This window comes from Schistocerca americana, chromosome 10 (genome assembly GCF_021461395.2).
Source record: "Schistocerca americana isolate TAMUIC-IGC-003095 chromosome 10, iqSchAmer2.1, whole genome shotgun sequence".
NCBI lineage: Eukaryota > Metazoa > Arthropoda > Insecta > Orthoptera > Acrididae > Schistocerca > Schistocerca americana.
In genome coordinates, this window is record NC_060128.1 from 96,896,453 (window position 1) to 96,915,413 (window position 18,961).

An 18,961-nucleotide genomic window follows, 5' to 3' on the forward strand; every position below is an offset into this window, starting at 1 on the left:
CAAAAAATGCTTCATAGACGGCAAAGCTAAGGATCAAGGTTATGTAAATTGTTGCTTCTCACCAACTACTTTTTAATTGTCAAGTTTTTCATTCAAAGTGTAATGTATTTGACGCAAAAGAATTACAAGTTTAATTCCATTGTTAATCTAATTTTTTCTGTTATGTATATTCCTTCACAAGTGGAATGTATGCAATTATTTCTTGTCTTCATGGAGGTAGTTTTCGGCGTTCGTGAACATTGGAATTTCGATTTAAATATTAATTAAGAAGGAATTCTATTAATTATTTTATGTATGTACTGCAGCTGTGGCTAGAGAAAATACGCTGTGATAATTCTGGACAGATTTTTCATTCAATGTGTTCAATGTTCTACTCCAGAAATTGTAACAGTAGCTGTCCCTCTTCTGTTTAGCGATAACTGGTTTTAACTGTTACAATTAAAAGAATTTTTAGGAAATTCATGTTTATTAGTATTTTGAGACTCTTATCTATCCTTTATGGCTATAAAATCAGGGAAACTAAATGGTGCCCATTTGTGTAGCAGCATCATGCATCTGACGGCAGACACTGAAATCCGAGCTGCAGTTGCATCTTTGTTGAGTGTTTGTGCGCTTGTCACATCTTTGAGCACTTCTTAGAAAATTGTGGCAGTGTTTAGGGTATAATGGTTGTTTGGAATTGACGCAGCAAATAGGTTGAGGGCTTTGTCGTCGAAGGCTTTTCGGAGGTATAGAAGTAATGTTAATATAGTTAACTGCTTTCCAGTTTCTTTGAGTCATTAATTTTATATGCGTCATGAGTATTTAGCGTCTGATACAAACTGCAAGGCAGAGGAACTTTTACGGTAAATTTATTAATTTCTTACAGCATGGAAAACAAATCGGAGCCTGTCGGCATTGCCGCCCTTGGAAAAGGAGAAACTGATGGATCCCAAAACAGAGCTGTGGGAAATGGAGAAAGTTCGGACCATCAAAAAGAAAGAAAGACAGACGAGCCAAAACCACAGACATCAGACGAAAGTTGCCGCAAGAGAAAAGTTAAGCTTGAAAGCAGTGAAAAAGTTCACAAAAGAAAACGAATGCTTGTTCAGCGTTTGAAGCTGAGGTCTTTAAGGAAGAAAAATGGTGAGTAGTGCGTAGTATGTGTAATGCTACCTTTGTTTGGACTGTTGTCTTGTCTGAAATTATTTACAGCTGTTTAGAATTATGAAACTATACTAACAACGCTTTGAAGAATGTTGTGTTATGTAGGTCTAATGCAAGCGAGTGGCTCGCTTTGGTTATATGTTTGGATGGTACAGTAATTTGCTTTCTTATTCTGTTAGTTTCTTTCGAAATAAAAAGAGACGCCACAGTTGGTGCCTCAACATTTAACAGCTAACTCCTGTTACATTATATGGAAGAGATGTAAACTATCGATGAATGTTGATTTTTATCGCACTGACGTTCTCAATTACAAAAACATCACGGTAGAGCCTGTTTAAAAGTGTTGCGGAGGCCACACGATACCACAAAAACTTAAAATAGATCTAATACAAGTTACATTTGAAGTCAATGGAAAACTCATGTGATAAGCTGCAAATTGAAAGTATAGATAATATCAGATTTAAGTGGTTACTTTTACCAATTTGGACAGTGCAAAATGTTGACGTTTTTGGTTGCCTGTTTGTATGTTTAATCACTCCGTGCACTTGAATCTGTAGTGAAATATCTGTTAACTGGTGCCTTTTATAAGAATTAAATGATTTTTACTCCTGTGGCTTTTAATTATGTTGCATTTTAAGTATAGGCCCATTTTGTAGTGGTGGTATTGTGTGTGGCAAATGTCAAAGTGTTTTTCAAAACACTGTCTCAACCACTTGTTTTTATTTTCAGAAGCGGCTAGAAGAAGTGCTCAGCAGTACGGTCCAAGTCTCACAGACTTGTCAGACGAGTTGCTGCTGGTGGTGTTGCGTTCACTGCCACCTCGTGACGTGCGCTCTCTTGGGCAAGTGTCATCACGGTTTGTTAATGTGGTTGCTGACCATACGTTGTGGGTGTCTCCAGACTTCCGTCACCAGAGAGGATTGTCTTGTGATCAGTTCTGTGAGCAGTACTTGCCATTCTTAGGCCCGTGGACAACTTCGGTGGCTACTCGAGGTCCTCTCTTGTCTCCAGAACCAGCAAGGTACTTAATGTAGATGCAACTGTTACCAGGTATAAATGAAATGTAAGCTATGTAGACAGTAGAAGAAAGACTTATTTCAGCAGACGTGAAGGTTTGCAAATTTACAGGTACCTACATTTAGCACAACAAAATCAGGTCAATGGAAGCATCCGATTCCAGTTGTATGCTTTGACCCATGATGTGATAGTATAGTGTGTGACGCCATTACGGTGTGGAGCTTTAGAGTTGGTTCTGTTTGTAGATATCGTGTTGTTATATTTGATGGTATCCTCTGGTAGTTGAGGGTTACATGCCAAGTTTAACTTCCTGTATTGGGTTCAGTTGAGTTTTGGTTGTCATCATACTAATGTGGTTTTGAGTTTATGTAGTTGGTGCAGTAATGGGAAGTGTTTTCAGTGGGAGATTAAGATTCGTTTTTGTTTATGTGTTTGGTGTTTTTGTTAGGTCTGGTTAGTTTGGTGTTTGTTGTGCTGAAAGAAGTTTTTTAGTACTTTTTCATTAGATGTGGATATGACAATGAAGTTCATGAGTGTATCATTACGTTCTGAGATGTGTGGTGGTATGATGTCTGTCATACAGTTTCTGCAGCTACTCAGTCTCCTTGCTGAATATGTTGTGTGTCACGTTTGTGTGGTTGCATTGTCGTGTGTGTGTGTGTGTGTGTGTGTGTGTGTGTGTGCGCGCGCGCGCGCGCGCCTGCATGTGCATACGTACGTAGATGGTAAGTGATTTTTGTCATGGTTTTATTGTACATTGTGATGTTTTGTGTTTTGCATAGTTATTTATGGTAGGTCAGTTGTGTTGTTTTAATGTGAATGTGGCATATTTGGGTTTTTAAGTTGTGGGGGTCTAGGTTCCACTTTTCAGAGTTGTAGGTGTTTGTTTTTTGGTATTGGTAGCCATGTTCGAGCTGTATAGGTCAAGGGAAATGTCCAGTTCCTGTGGTTTTGTTGGTGTACCAGAATGTCGTTATTTAAATTTTTTTATGTTATTTGTTTTGGGATAGAGGGTTGTTTTTCATTTTATTGTAGCTTGTCCTCACCCTAACCCTACAGTTGTCCTGTTAGTTTCATTTTATTTTTGGAGTGAGAAGTTATTGCTTGCTTACTTACTTATTCCGTGGTGCTACAGCCCATGTAGGGCCTTGTCTTCTCTGATGATCACAGCCCAATCCTGATGATTTTCTGCTCGCTTCCTCCATCTCCTGACTCTAATCTTTCTCAAATCATTTTCGACATCCGCCAGCCATTGTTTCTGCGATCTACCTAAGCCACCCGGATTTCCCGTGTGAACCTTTTTGGCAGCTCGATCCTCTGATATTCGCTCTACATGGCTCAATGGCTCAGCCATCTTAATCTGTTACACTTAATTTCAGTCACCAAGTCAGGATTTCTGTATAGTTCTTCCAATTCCTTGTTTCTCTTTATCCTCCATTGCCCCACCTCATACACAGCTCCAAAAATCTTTCTTGATATTTTCCTCTCCCATCTTTTCAAGAGCTCTTCTTCTGCTAAAGTCATTGTTCATGTTTGAGCCATACATTACCACAGGTCTTATGACTGTTCGATAGACAGTCACCTTCTATTTTCTGCTCTGTCTATGTGACTGAAGGATCTTTATCAGGGCAATCCTAGATTTTATTTCTTCTCTTATTCTACTATCCTCCGTAACCAGCACTCCCAGGTATTGGAACTTCTCACATCTCTCATAATTGCCTCTGTTCAACTTAATATATTTCTCTTCAACAACAGCATTTTTCCTGAAGCAAAGAGACTGTGTTTTTGTGTTGTTTACTCTAAGTCCCAACTGTTCTGCCTCCTTTTCCAGTCTGTCAAATTCTACTTCCATTTGTGATGTATAAGCTGCAGGGACAATTCCTTTTTTCCCGTACCCAGGGTAAACTCTGCCAATATCGCGTAGGATTGTCGGCAGAGTGTCGCATGCGTCAACTTTCCCCTGCAAACGCAAGTTGTGAAAGTATAAGTACTGCAACAAATACAGTTCGTCCCTCTGTCCTGGACGCTCTTCTCTTTTTATGGTAGACTTGACAGACTTCCACAGCCGTTCTATATTCTGGGTATGGACACTGGCGTCATCTGAAGAGACAAACTCCACAGAGTGATTCACGAATTCGTGTTCGAACCCTTCAGCTTTGAGAGTCTGGTATGACTGAAACCTGTCTGTGATGACTTTTGTTCAGGCAGTATGAAATGTTTTACGAGACCCACTAAAGTCACATTGTGTCGGGACAATACCCTCACAACGAAACACTTGCGTGACTCCCTTTCTGTCCCATCAAAAACCCAAATATGATCTACTTCACTTTTAGAAGGTCATCCTCTCTGATTCTTTCGTCTAGCAATATGAGACTCGTCAACTTCCACTATTTTATTCGGTCCACCAATTGGCACACTGTCATTTGTCACTGTCACGTAGCACACTTCTCGGCAAAACCCGAAGTAGTCACAGACGGTATCGGCGATTGCTCAGTTTCTGATGCTGTGGCCTGCAAAGTATAATCTCGAATCCAGCACGACACAAGAATTACGCTAGTCTGAATCGATAATTTAGAGGACTCGAACCACGTATTTTTTCTGATGCTGGTTTGCTTACTGCAAAGTCCGCAATGAAATTGCAATGAAATCTGTGTCCACACTCCTCTTACGCAGTTTCACAGACTTCGCAGCACCACAGTCGACACAGTCTCTCCTTTCGTTGTCTGGCAGAAGTCCATATTTCTGGCAAAAAGTCAAACATTTGTCTATACTGGATACGCATGCAATTAAGAGTTTTCCATGTGAGGCAATCCGCAGAAGAAACTTGAGAAGCAGCACACTCGGTATTAAGAGAAACTGTGTCAATTTCCCAATGGAATCACAAACAATTACGGTGGGAATGTAATGTACTCGAACTGAAGAAAAAACGCAAAACTGATAAAAATGACGATCACAAATAATTTATCATAATAAGTGCCATGAGACTTGCATAATCGATTTACTATCGCATCTTTGATATGTTTCGTTTGGAGCCCTCCAACTTCGATAGGCAATCATTCTTGGAAATTACCGACTTTTGCTAGCTCTGTGCTTATAAAATTCGTATTTGTCTCCCAAGTTAATACTGAGGAGCTTTGCTGATTTATCTGTTTCTATATTCTGTAGACTGAAGGAGTCTAATTCCCAAATAGTTCTTGATGACTACTGTATCACACTTTGCCCTAGTGTAAACTACAAAGTCTGGTATAAATCTCATTTCACAGTCATACATAAACAATCATTTCTACACCAAAATGACGTCTTTTAGACGGACTGTACTGCTCGAAAGTAATGTGTACTTCAAAGAATACGAAACTTTCCGCAAACACAAACTTCTTGGAGTGGAGTGACTACCATTCTGAACTTCTCTGTTAAGAAACGAGTTTTATTTTATGTAATCATTCATGTGAAGTGGGAACTTTATTGCAAACAATTCTGCATATGTCACTAGACTATTTCACCAAAAACTGGAGCTTGAGGAAAGGTTGAATTGACAGAGATTCGGAAGTTCATTTTGACCTCAAAATTTTCCTCTATTGTAGACTATAGTGCAGTTCGCCTGTCAGCAGACTACTGCCACGAGTTGGCGACTACTTGTCGGCGGAGTTCGTCGCCAGACTGGAGGCGCGCTGTCCGAACCTGAAGGCGCTGGTACTGCGGGACCACCGCATCGACGCACGTGAGGTCTGCCCGGGCACGCTGCCGCGCCGCCTCGAGCGCCTCTCCTTCCGCCGCTGTGGCCTGGTGGGCACACAGCCGGGCGACTCGTACTTCTCGGGCTTCCACACTGCACTCGCCCACCTGCAGGAACTGGAGCTCAACAGGTGCCACTTCCGTATTTCTGTCGAGGGAAAAACTGATAGATTGAGAGATAGTAAGGGTTCCATTGTCAATCACTATTTCAGCCTATTTGTGCCACGCCAGAGCGAGCTTGTAGTGAAGTTCATCAGTGCGATCCAGTTATTGAGAAGATAATCTTCTCATGTCAGTTGTGTGTATATATTGCACATATATAAGAAGATGGAATATTCATCACCTCTGTAAAAGAATGTCGTGCTCCGTGTAATAATTACTGTTGAATCTGTTGTCTGTGTGCGTAATTTCCAGTGTGCAATCGCCTGATGTTAAATTTGAGAAATATGTTGATTTTCACCAATTAAAACTGATGTTGGAATAGGTCCGGTGGTGTACTTACGTGTTTTGTGGAGCAATGTTGTCAGAACTTGCCAGGATATATGATTGGAACAGAAGGTGTTTTATGCAGTCAGTGGGAGAGCTGCAGGCAGACAAAGTGTTTCAAAGTAATACATTCACAAGAAAGGGTGAAACATTGCTCTAAATGAGGATTATAAATTTAATTGCTCCTTGTGTGTGTCACAGCTATTTAAGCTGTGCTAGTATCTGCAAACAAAGGATAGCGTTGCAACCCACAACATATTCAAAATAAAGCAGTGAAATAGTTCTCTGCTCTTTGTTGCTATGCAGTCAGTCTGTGTGAGCACATCGAGTTAGTGGATCAGTATTTCTTAATTAAATCATGTGAGGAGGTAGGTGTATCAGTGTTCATTAGTATATGTCATTGATCCATCTACCTTCCCCATTGACTTAATAACAATAAAAAAAAGTTGATGTACTTAGTGAGTTTGCACAGATTGATTGCGTGGCCATTTCATGACATTTGATACATTTTCGCGTCTGCCCATTTAATCCGTGAGACACCCACCAATGGCCAACAGTGTCATGCAGAACTAAATGACTTAAACCAGTTAACTTTGTCGCATGCACTGCCATATTCACAAAATATCTCTCTCAAAACACACTAATAAACCGAAAAACAGCAAACGAGACACTTTTTTTTGTTTTGGCAGTAGAAATATGTTCTCTCTCTTTTCATCTCTCATGTCAAAGAATCATCGCATTGGACATGTGAACTGATGTGCTGCCAACCTATGAGCAATAGATAGTCACCACAGTGACTTCACTGGCCCTGATTTAGACTTCAGTCCAGTGAAAAATGATCTGATGGTGAGTGACATTCCCAAAAAATGTAAGATACTAAGGACAGCGATTGACACAATGAAAATAGCCTGTTTTAGAAAAAGTGAAGATTCATGTCTTATTATAAATGTAGAATGTTATCGTGATAGAGAAAGGACATTATCCTCGTAAGAAGAATGATGCATTGACAGACTTTGTAGTGAGCACTGCTCGGAAATGGCGCAGTAGGTTGAAATCGTGATTGTGGTGAATAAATATGTTTAACAGCAGAAAATATTGTCCTTGGTTAATATTGCAGGACTTTGGGCATGGTTAAGCAGAAAATATTTGACGTAGAGTTGCTTTGCTTAGCAAGGTAAAATGTGTAGTACTGTCAATAGACGGTACAGAAGTGAGAGTGGCATATTACCTAACAGAGACAAAGGGCTCAACACACATACCTTCTTACTGCCTGAAAAACTGATAAATTGGATGTATGTAGGCATGTTAGCCAACAGACTGACTGATGTTTCTCATTGGATGGTCGGTTTGGTAAGAGCACCCGTCTATCTGTTTTTCAGTTTGTGGGTTTCTTTTCCGATTCTTATCGGAAATGAAATATGAAAACTGAAAGACAGAGTAAATATGGACAGCCGGTGAGCTGTTGGTAAAAACACATTTGCTTCTTTGTTAGAAGTGTTAAAAAAATCCAGCCCATCACCAAGTCTTCAGCTATAAAGACCAAAGAGTAGGACTACTTTCACAATGCTAAAAGCTGCTAAATGCTTCATTTTTTATGTATGTGTTGGTCTATTTATTACATGATTTGCACCACCACCACCATTTGTAGCCTTTCTGCTTCTAATTTTAAAGTAGTTCCTTAGACTTGTAGGTGACATCTTTTATGCTGGTTACATTATAAGTACATGAGATTTGCATCAACATTGTGTTTTATTTGTTTTGCTTTACTGTGATGTAGTTCATCACACAACTATACATCACAATGTGGGTTTCTAGAATCATTTTAGGTAGTAATTGTGGGGATACAACTGCACTGAATTTGAAGTCCTTGGAACTTCTGCCAGTGCTAGGAATGGTAATACAGCTAACAACCTCTCCTTTCAGCGTACAGCTTCTCTCAAGACAATTCTATTTTACCACATGTGGTTTGATGACAAACAGCAGCTCCAAAAAGCAGTTTTGTCATCTGTTAAATAATTCTGAAACTCTTCAGTTTTCAGCTCCTTAAGTAAGAGTCTGGGTAAATTTCTTCCTTTGCATTAGCCATTTCTCAGTCCACAGCTTTCTCTTGGCTTTTTTTGGCAGTCATGGAAAGTCCCACTCTTTGTGTCAGAGTAATGCCGAGTGGCATCTCGTACAAGATAACCTCAATGAACATAAAAAACTTCGCAACTAGTTATAGGAACAGGTCAGTGCTTTAGTCACGGACTGCTGTCGGTCATGACATTTGTAGCCGAGAAATGAAATTGGTTAGTCAGTTGGTCTGCCGATAAACTGGTGCTCGTATAGGCCCCTTAGTAGTTCCTTTCTTGGAATTGTGGACTAGGTCACTTGGACGCTGGGATTAGGAGGATTCTCCTTTAATACGATCGATGGTAGTGAAGGTTAGTGGGGAAGGAGTCAAGAGGTGGCATATTAGTAATATATACATAGCTGAATAAAAAGTATAACAGAAAAGAGTGGGAGCTGTGTTAATAGAGATTAGGTCCAGGAGGATGTATGGGTGTGAGGCTCTGACAGAATGCGAGTTCCCACCTCCAGCATTTGAGATGACAGATATGGGATTGGTATGGGGAGGCTGTCAGCCACATAGTATCTCTTTTCAGTGATTGACTCAAGAAACTCATTGCCTGGATAGAGTGAAGTTTGAGGCATTCCAGGGTGACAATGGTGGTGGTGGTGGTGGTGGTGGTGGTGGTGGTGGTGGGGGGGGGGGGGTTGTCTTTCTGCTTGGGAAGTCGGAACTGTATTTGTCAGAGGGTGGGGTAATTGTGGGTGAGGAAAGCCTGGGAGAGGTTGTTGGTGTAAATGTTGAGAGATTCTATTGTGAAGTGCACACATTTGCCATGCATCCCTGCATTTACATTCATACTCCATAAGCCACCATGTGGTGTGTGATGGAGGGTACTTTGTAACATAGTGGTCATTTCCTTTCCTGTTCCACTTGCAAATAGTGAGGGAAAAAGGACTGTCTGTATGCCTCCCTATGTGGCCTAATTTCTTTTATCTTTGTGGTTCTTATGTGAAATGTACGAGGGTGTGCTGAAAAGTAATGCTTCCGAATTTTTTAATGTGAAAACTCTTACAATGCGGTAAATGAAACAGATGTTACTAACATTTTACATCTTTATTCTTCATGTGTACATATTTACTTTGCAATATAGTCACCCTGATGACGAACATATTTCTCTGAACGAGAGACTAGTTCATTGGTATCATCACTGTAGAATGTTTCACTTTGTCTATGGAACTATAACATTGCTTCTGCTTGCTTGCTTCACCACTGTCAAAGTGAAATCCTTGAAGCCATTCTTAAAGACTTGGGAACAGATGAAAATTGGAGGGGGCCAAGTCAGGAACATGAGGAGGATGACCAGTGTCAGTGAACCTGAGGTGTCGGGAGTGATCCAGATGTCACAGTAGCCATGTGGTCTGGCATTGTCGCATTCCATATGCGGATGAACTCTTCAAATTCGATACTCGATTATAGCACGCTGTTTCTCCCACACCGACATTAGTCCATTCACCAACTCCGCAGGGGGTTCACAAAGCTTTTGCATGTGCTTGGCTACCACGGGGTCCCAGATTTTGAAGCATTACTTCCTTTCCGTGCTGCATGCTTATACTTCCACTATCCCTTTCTCCCTCTGCTTCTGTATTGAATGGTTTTCTTGGTGATGACCCTGCTTGGACCTGCTTTATGATTGGCCTCAAGTTTCCTCTTCCAACTTATTCTACAACATCTCGTTAAATAAACACAGTCCTCATTGTTGGGTTTAACCTGTCACCAATTTTCAAAATTCTCCAGAAGTGCGGATTGTGCAGGGAAAGTTGCCCAGTGAGGTGTGTTCTCCACCTTTGTGCCTTTCCATTTATGCACCCTTGCCTTTAATACAGAAACACACCCAAAACACAGCACAGTAGCCATTCCATAGGGGGGGGGGGTCGTCAAGTATTTGCATGGTGGTAGCCTCCTGACCATGCAGGGATCGCACTGTTGGTGTCTGAGCTGAAAACTCCTCATGCGTACAGAGGTGTATGTGCTCATCGTGACTGGGGGATGGGGACTTCCAGCAGTGGATTACTAGCCAGGTAGCCATTGCTGAAGCTGGGTGGCGCCCATGGGAAGAGCACTCATTCGGAGTGGGTGGTACCGTGGACAATCAGCCACAAATGAAGTGGATGACGTTACCTCCCACTGGTGGCCATACGACCCCAGCAGTCTCTATGAAAGGACAGTCCTCTTTCAATGCAGAGAGATAAGACTCTAAAATGTTCCATTCCCTGGCTCTGCCATGGGACGAATGCAGGGCTGAGCAGCAAGCAGAGCAATACTCCATGCAATACTTGGTTTGGACGAGGAGTGATGGTGAGTTCTTGGCCACAAAGCCCTTATTCTATGTGGAGAACTTAGAAGACAAGTTTGGGGAAGTGACAGCCATCTCTAAAAAGAAAAGTGGGTCGGTTCTGTTTAAAATGACATCCCTTTCCTAGTTGCAGGTATTGCTTGCTTGTAACAAGCTGGGTAACACTCCAGTGACCCTCACTCCCCACAACAATCTAAATTTAGTTCAGGGCATCATTTTCCACAGAGATTTGCTCGTACAATCTGATGACAAACTACATGCCAGCTTGGAGTGATCTGGTGTACAGTTTTTCTGTTGTGTACTTAGGGGGCCAGCAGACAGTACGGTTGCTACCAGAGGCTTCTGTGGCCTTTGAGGGTGATTAATTACCTGAAAAGGTGAAGAAGATAGTGTACCGATGCAGTCGAAGGCACCCTTCTCATTGCTCACCAGATTGCACTCGTTTTTCCAGAGAGAATAGAAAATTCAAGAATACAAGACTCCGGACAAACTCAGTTATCAAGAAGGCAAGTAAAAGTAAGAGCCACTGCACCCTATATGTCAACTAATGCCGTGTGCTACAGCTATAATGACTTCGCCCACTTCAACGACGGTGCTCCCACCCGTTACACTTCCTAAAATGGACCCTTAGGGTCGCTCAACCGTGCCTGCCCCCGTGATAATTGGGGGCCCTCCTCTTGCTGCTTCCTCCACATCCATTTTGGGATCAATGGCTTCCCACTCACCACTGATGTTGGTCCCTACTTCCCTGTCACAGACAGATCACCCTCCAGTTGCCAGTCAGGGGCCCCTAGGACACTTTCTTTCTAAGTTTCCACTGGTCTATAACTAGGCACCAGTCACTCGCTAAAGGAGCCAAGGACTGCTAGTCGTTACCTGAAACTGATGGAGAGGAACTCGGGCAATTGTAAAAACTCTTTAAGGAAAGGAAAGACAAGAAAAAGTCCTCCAAAGAGGAGGCCATTCTGGTGGCTCTCATGCCACCAGATCTTACCTCTTCCACTCCTGTGGCCGAGGTGTAAAATCTGGTGACACCACGTGACGGAAACTGGAACTTACATATATTGACGCCATAACCTGTCAGCCAGTGGCAACAGGTGATCCTAAGGCATAATGTGCCCCCTTGATCCCTTCATGGCCTCACTGTACATTGACAACATTATACCCCAATGGGATTGTGACAGTGTTTTCACCATGTGGCTGATCTATGACATCTTTCAAGCACATCATCTACCTTCTGCATTGTTCTTCAGGAGACTTGTTTCCCAGCAATGCAGACTCCAGTCCTTCATGGATACTGGGGGTATTATAAAAATTGTGCTACCTATGACAGGGTATCTGGAAGTGTGCAGATACGTTCCAGATAATATATAGTGAACTTGTGCCTCTTAATACTCCTTTGGAGGCTGTGGCCGTTCGGGTAAGGGAATTTCAAAATATTACCATCTGCAATGTTTACCTTCCTCCTGATGGTGATGTGTCTCGGAACATACGGTTGTATTGGTTTCTCAGCTCCCCCACCTTTCCTAATCTTGGCTGATGTCAGTGCACGTAACTCTTTGTGGTGTGGAACTTTAGTGACTGGCTGTGGTAAGGACCTTGAAAATTTACTGGCAGAACTTGACCTTTGCCTCTGGAATATTGGTACCCCCACACACTTCACTGTGGCACATAGAACCTTCTCGGCCATAGACCTTTCCGTTTGCCCCCCTTGTCTTCCCCCATTCATTAACTAGAGGGTTCACGATTACCTGTTTGGTAGTGACTACTTCCCAATTATCCTGTCCTTTTTGTCATTGTCACTGCCCTGGATGCTTGCCCAGATGGCCTCCCTACATTGCTGACAGGGATGCTTTCCCCTCTATTCAACAACTGATTTTGTGATCCCCTGTTCCTTGGGCCCACCCTGACGGAGGACAGTACATTGGTGGTCTGCAGAAATCACGGAGGCCCTTTGAGATTGTAGGCAGTCTCTCCAACACCATAAGTGGACCCATCAGTGGAGCACCTCATTGCCTTTAAGCAGCTCTGTGCCCAGGGCTGCCACCTAAAAAAAGACAGAAGTGAGAATGCTGGGAATGGTGCCACAAACCTCTTCTATGCAGATTTGGGCTAAGATCAGACATCAGTGGATACCAGACACCTACAGGTGTTCCTGGTAAAGCCTTGAATGGCACAGTCTACACTGACCCAGTCGCCATCGCTGAACATTTCGCTCTGTTCTGTGCTCGAGCCTCAACGTCTGAAGACTATCAGCCTCCAGCAGCAGTTGGAGTGAAAGCAATTATCTTTTATTACGTGCCACATGGAGCCACTAGTGCCCCACACAGTGAGTGGGAATTCGTGAGTGTCTTTGCCCACTGCCCTGATATGGCTCCAGGTCCAGACCGCATCAACAACCAAATGACCAAGCACATACTGGCGGATTCACAGTGTCGTATCCTTGACACTTTAACCACATCTGGAGTGAGGGCGAGTTCCCATCGCAATGGTAAGAAAGCATCATTGTCCCATTACTGAACCGGGTAAGCACCATGTAGAGATGGACAGTTATCACCCAGTAAATCTCACTAATGTTACCTGTAAGTCACCTGAAACCACAGTGAGCCAATGGCTGTGTTGGCTGCTTGCGTCTCAGGGTGTTCGGACTCCTTCCCTGGGTGACTTTTGCCAAGGCTGTTCCACTACTGATAATCTGGTTTAGCTGGAATCTGCCATTCAAACAACTTTTGCCTGATTCCAACATCTTATAGCAGTCTTCTTCGACCTACAAAAGGCATATGACACCACAAAATGACACCACATCCTTGCTACCTTACATGAGGGGTGTTTCAGAGGTCCGCTCTAGATTTTCATCCAGAGCCTCCTGTTGCACCGTACTTTATGGGTTTGAGTTGGTGCTTCTTACAGCACACCCTCCCATCCAAGAGAATGGGGTCCCACATGTGTCTGTACTTGTATCCCTCTCTTTCTAGTAGCCATCAATGGTCTAGCAGCAGCTGTGGGGTCCTCATTACCACCCTCCTTGTATGCTGATGACTTTTGCCTCTACTGTTGCTCCTCTAGCATACAGAAGGCACGGGTGTGGGTCCTCACCCCATGGCTTTTGATTTTCTGCCACAAAGCCTCATGTCATGCACTTCTGTCAACATTGTACCCTTCACCCACAACCAGAACTTTACCTCGACGACCAGTTACTCAATGTGGTGGAGACGTATCGCTCGGAAGGACTGGTCTTTGATTTTCGATTGACATGGATTTCCCATCCTCACCAGCTTAAGTGAAAGTGCTGGGTGCACCTAAATCACACTATTCTTCTGAACCTTTACAAAGCCTCAATTATGGGAGTCCGGCATACGGTTCGGCATCACTCTTGGCATTGTGGATACTGTACCTGATACACCACTTCGTGGCTTGACTTGTGACAGGAGCTTTTCGAACCAGCTTTGTGAACAGCTTACTCTTGGAGGCCGGGGGTCAGGCTGCAACAATTATGCTACCTATATTGGCAGCTCCCCTAAGCATCCAAACTACCATCTCCTGTTTCCAAACATGGTAAACCATTTCCCATAACTGCAGCCCTGATTGAGGATGACAACTGCGATCCACATCTGGTCTATCCTCTCTGAACCGCAGTTGCTTCCACTTCCATGTGTCCTCTGGACCCACCCCGTACACCTCCACGGTGAATCCCTCGGCCACAGCTTTGTCTTGACCTATCGCTAGACAACATTCAAACAAATCGTATAAATGAGTTTTTAGTATGATAAGATAATTATAATACTTAACTTTGTGTTACACAGATCTGTCACAAGCAAAGGGTGACATGCGAAATAAGAAATCTCTTCAGTATAAACAATCCTAAGTCGCTGATATACAAGTGCGTAATCCAGAGGCTGCTCTTTGACAGGACCGCTACCGGTTGTGTGCGGCGCTTATGTTCTCTTCACACAGGGACCGCTGCTGTCGCGTTGTCATCCTGGAGAGGAGTTAGTCAGCAAGCAAAGCTGACCTCTTCTCACAGCCCTCTATATAGTATTGTTCCTGACTGGCATGCCAGCACTTTACTTTACGCCGTAACAAAAACTGCTGTTGCATTTCTTACTGTATTCGTAAATGAAACAGGAAAACATTGCCTACTTTCTCGTGCCTACATTTATACCAGTCGGCTTCCAATGTAGTAATGCTACACAAATATTGCCCAGTGTGGCTACCTGCACACCAAAATGTTTCGGTGCTGTGATCTTGCTGCGAGCACATGTGACCGTTGCTAACTAGTGTGCAATGAGCCTGAGTGTGGATGGTTCTTGCGTGATGTCAGAGAGACCTGTGCTTCTGTTTTAACCTCCACGACATATCCCTCTGTAGTCCCCAAAGAGCCGGCTGGAGTGGCCGTGCAGTTCTAGGCGCTACAGTCTGGAACCGCGCGACCGCTACGCTCTCAGGTTCGAATCCTGCCTCGGGCATGGATGTGTGTGATGTCCTTAGGTGACATCAGAAGTTAAGTCCCATAGTGCTCAGAGCCATTTGAACCATTTAGTCCCCAAAGAAGGAACTATTACCAGAATGAGATTCTCACTCTGCAGCGGAGTGTGCGCTGATATGAAACTTCCTGGCAGATTAAAACTGTGTGCCGGACCGAGACTCGAACTTGGGACCTTTGCCTTTTGTGGGCAAGTGCTCTACCATCTGAGCTACCCAAGCACAACTCACGCCCTGTCCTCACAGCTTTACTTATGTCAGTATCCCGAGTTTGATTCTCGGTCCAGCACACAGTTTTAATCTGCCAGGAAGTTTCAAGGAACTATTAATTCGGATAGCTGGGTTAGTTTTTAGTACTTTTGTGTATCTGAGTGGTACTGAAATGTTTCTTCCAGAAGGTGCTATGTGAGTAAGAATTGTATCACTTTAATTTTACGCTTGCCAAATATAACTTTTGTTGAGCAGTAGATGGGCAAATAAAGCAAAGGAGTTAATATTTGCTGAATCTATTTCACAATGTATTCTTCAGTTATGTTTATCTCTTGTATAAGAACAAATTTTTTCTGCCTTTTGCAACTGATTATTGTTTTTAACCAAAGACTTTGCCTGTTTGTGTTGGGCATAATCAGTGGTCCATAAAAGTAGTAGAAAATTGTTCAACTATAAATATTTTGTTTTGAAATACGTAGTGTATCATGGCATCACATTTACATTATCTTATTATTACATTAATGAGAGTTAGGAATTTCTGACTAGCACTTTTATGTCTCTTGTTATTTTTGTGTTCTAGTGCTTACACTAGAGCCCATGAGCACATAAAATATTTGGATAATATAATAAAATAAGACGGTGGTGTGTTTAGTTCACTAAATCTCGTAGTACCATACTGTACCTTACAAAATCATTTAATGACTAGCAAGGCATAATGAGACGAATGATTACTGCTTGTAAATAAGTCATACACATGTGCAGATTTTACATTGTCAGAATTTTTTATACTGGTATGCAGGCACAGTCTGTTGAATGTAATACGGTTTCTTGACAATGCGGTGTGTGTGTGTGTGTGTGTGTGTGTGTGTGTGTGTGTGTGTGTGTGTGTGTGTTTATATCTAAATATGTCTGCTTGTGAGATGTCTGCTTGTGTCTGTATATGTGTGGATGGATGTGTGTGTGTGTGTGTGTGTGCGTGTGTGTGTGTGTGCGAGTGTATACCCGTCCTTTTTTCCCCCTAAGGTAAGTCTTTCCGCTCCCGGGATTGGAATGACTCCTTACCCTCTCCCTTAAAACCCACATCCTTTCGCCTTTCCCTCTCCTTCCCTCTTTCCTGATGAGGCAACAGATTGTTGCGAACCGACAGACACACAAACAAACACAAACATACACACAAAATTCAAGCTTTCGCAACAAACTGTTGCCTCATCAGGAAAGAGGGAAGGAGAGGGAAAGACGAAAGGATGTGGGTTTTAAGGGAGAGGGTAAGGAGTCATTCCAATCCCGGGAGCGGAAAGACTTACCTTAGGGGGAAAAAAGGACAGGTATACACTCTCTCTCGTGCGCGCGCTCACACACACATCCATCCGCACATACACAGACACAAGCAGACGTTTTCATGTGTGTGTGTGTGTGTGTGTGTGTGTGTGTGTGTGTGTGTGTGTGTGTGCGTGTGCGTGTGCGCGCGCGCGCTCGCGCGCGATTGTATACCTGTCCTTTTTTCCCCCTAAGGTAAGTCTTTCCACTCCCGGGATTGGAATGACTCCTTACCCTCTCCCTTAAAATCCACATCTTTTCGTCTTTCCTTCTCCTTCCCCCTGTCCCGATGAAGCAACCGTTGGTTGCGAAAGCTTGAATTTTGTGTGTATGTTTGTGTTTGTTTGTGTGTCTATCGACCTGCCAGCACTTTTGTTCGGTAAGTCTAATCACCTTTGTTTTTAGATATATTTTTCCCACGTGGAATGTTTCCCTCGAGAGAGAGAGAGAGAGAGAGAGAGAGAGAGAGAGAGAGAGAGAAAGTAAAAGAGTGTGTTTGTGTGTGTTTGTGAGTTTCGTAGTAGTAGTAGTAGTAGTAGTAGAATGTCAGAAATGGGAATCAGCAGCGTCTGCATGTGCACGTTTAGTTTGTGACTGGTTTGTGTTTGTGCTTGGTACAGGTGCCCATGGTTCTACTCACACTCACTGATGGCACTGAGCAAGTGCGCTCACTTGAAGGTACTCCGCATCACACAGTGTCCCGGCATCGTCGACTCGCTCCCGTACATCAGCCTTTCCTGCCGGTTTGGCTTCAAGAGCTTGGAGGTTTGTGCTTACTTTGTGCAACTTTGTTTTGTCTGTCACACCTATTGAGGTGTCTTGAAGTGTGAATATTTGGGAGGTTTTTGTGTCAGTGAAACGGGAAGTATTAATCAGTCAGTTTGAGGAGACTGTTGGCACGATGGCTGACAGGATTAGCTATTTCTGAGAAGTCTGAAGGCAGTGCGTCGCTTTGTGCCAATATTCACTTGTTACTGTCACAACTGAATTTAGTTTTCCATACTCTGCTCAGAGACAATATTACTAGAATATATCAATAAATTTCAATTGTTTCAAACTTAACATTTCCGTAATTTTTAAAAATTTTTAACTATTAAGTCTGCTTTTATTTATGAGTATGTTGACACAATTGACAAGTGTGTCACCTGCTCTCTGAAGTCGACAGGCTGCCTGGGCCGAGGAAGCTGCCGGTACTGACTGCAGCCGTTACAGCAATACAGCTACTTCTGTCAGCATCAGACTTGTTTATTCATACCAAAATACAAAAAAAATTATTACAAACTTTGCAAATTGAGATGTTTTTTATGCTCACACAAATAGTTGTCCCAATGGGAACAGATTTGAAGCACAGGTTGAATTTAAAATGAAGATTGTTGTAAAAAAGTAATTTAGTCATATTCATTACTTATTATTTTTGTCCGTTGCCGAACCAGATCGGCACCGACAGCAGCTGCTGTGCACGATCTCATAACTGAGGAACCCTCGACTGCTGCCTGCATTTCAATATCGAGATGCAAGCAAAGCGTTTCTTTGTGATCGAAGTCAGGATCGGGACCCACAGGAAGGCGGGACAAGGTGTCCGCATTGACATGTTTAAACATAGATCGAAAATGGATTTCATAATTGTAGTGAGACAACAACAGTGCCCAGCTTTGTAGACGGTGTGCTGCTTTGTAAAGCAAGGAATGTGAGGGTTAAGCAAGGAAACCAGCAGTTTATGGGCAGTAATAAGGTGAAACTTGGAGCCCTATAAAAAACATGAAATTTCTGTTAAGCATAGACTATGGCAAGAGCTTCTTTTTCCACCTCAGAGTAACATTGCTGGGCTGGAGTGAGAGATTGAAGTGGAAGCAATAGTTTGTTCAAAGCTGTCAACATGTCTGTACACTATGACTGCACTGAGGCTATAGTGTGAGGCAAAACTCTGTGCTGGTCCAGAGGGAACATAGCTAAACAAGGGGCCAAGAATAGTTTGAATTTCAACATCTGAAAAGAAAATTCGCAATCCGGACTCCGGCAAAGTGGTACATTCTTGTGCAACAAGTTGTGCAATGGGTAGATCACTGTTGCCATCCCGGCAGTAATTTATGGTAGAAGGTTATCTTCTGCAGGAGGGCCTGAAGCTCCTTTGTGGATGAGAGGTGGGGCATGGACGTAGCAGAAAT

The 18,961-nt window shown here is 43.0% G+C and overlaps 1 protein-coding gene across 5 annotated transcripts in view; it reads left to right on the plus strand.

Annotated features, from left to right (window-relative positions):
• Positions 1 to 609: 609 nt before the first annotated feature.
• LOC124552538 overlaps positions 610 to 18,961 on the plus strand; it is a 74,727-nt gene continuing 56,375 nt past the window's right edge. For 4 of the 5 annotated variants that reach the window (XM_047126852.1, XM_047126854.1, XM_047126855.1 and 1 more), the window contains exons 1-5: positions 610 to 728; positions 869 to 1,125; positions 1,876 to 2,167; positions 5,769 to 6,026; positions 17,417 to 17,561. In XM_047126852.1, coding sequence (XP_046982808.1) covers positions 870 to 1,125; positions 1,876 to 2,167; positions 5,769 to 6,026; positions 17,417 to 17,561 — 951 coding nt within the window. In that variant the 5' untranslated portion in view covers positions 610 to 728; position 869. The remainder of the gene's footprint in view (positions 729 to 868; positions 1,126 to 1,875; positions 2,168 to 5,768; positions 6,027 to 17,416; positions 17,562 to 18,961) is intronic. The other variant, XM_047126853.1, reaches the window with a different exon arrangement.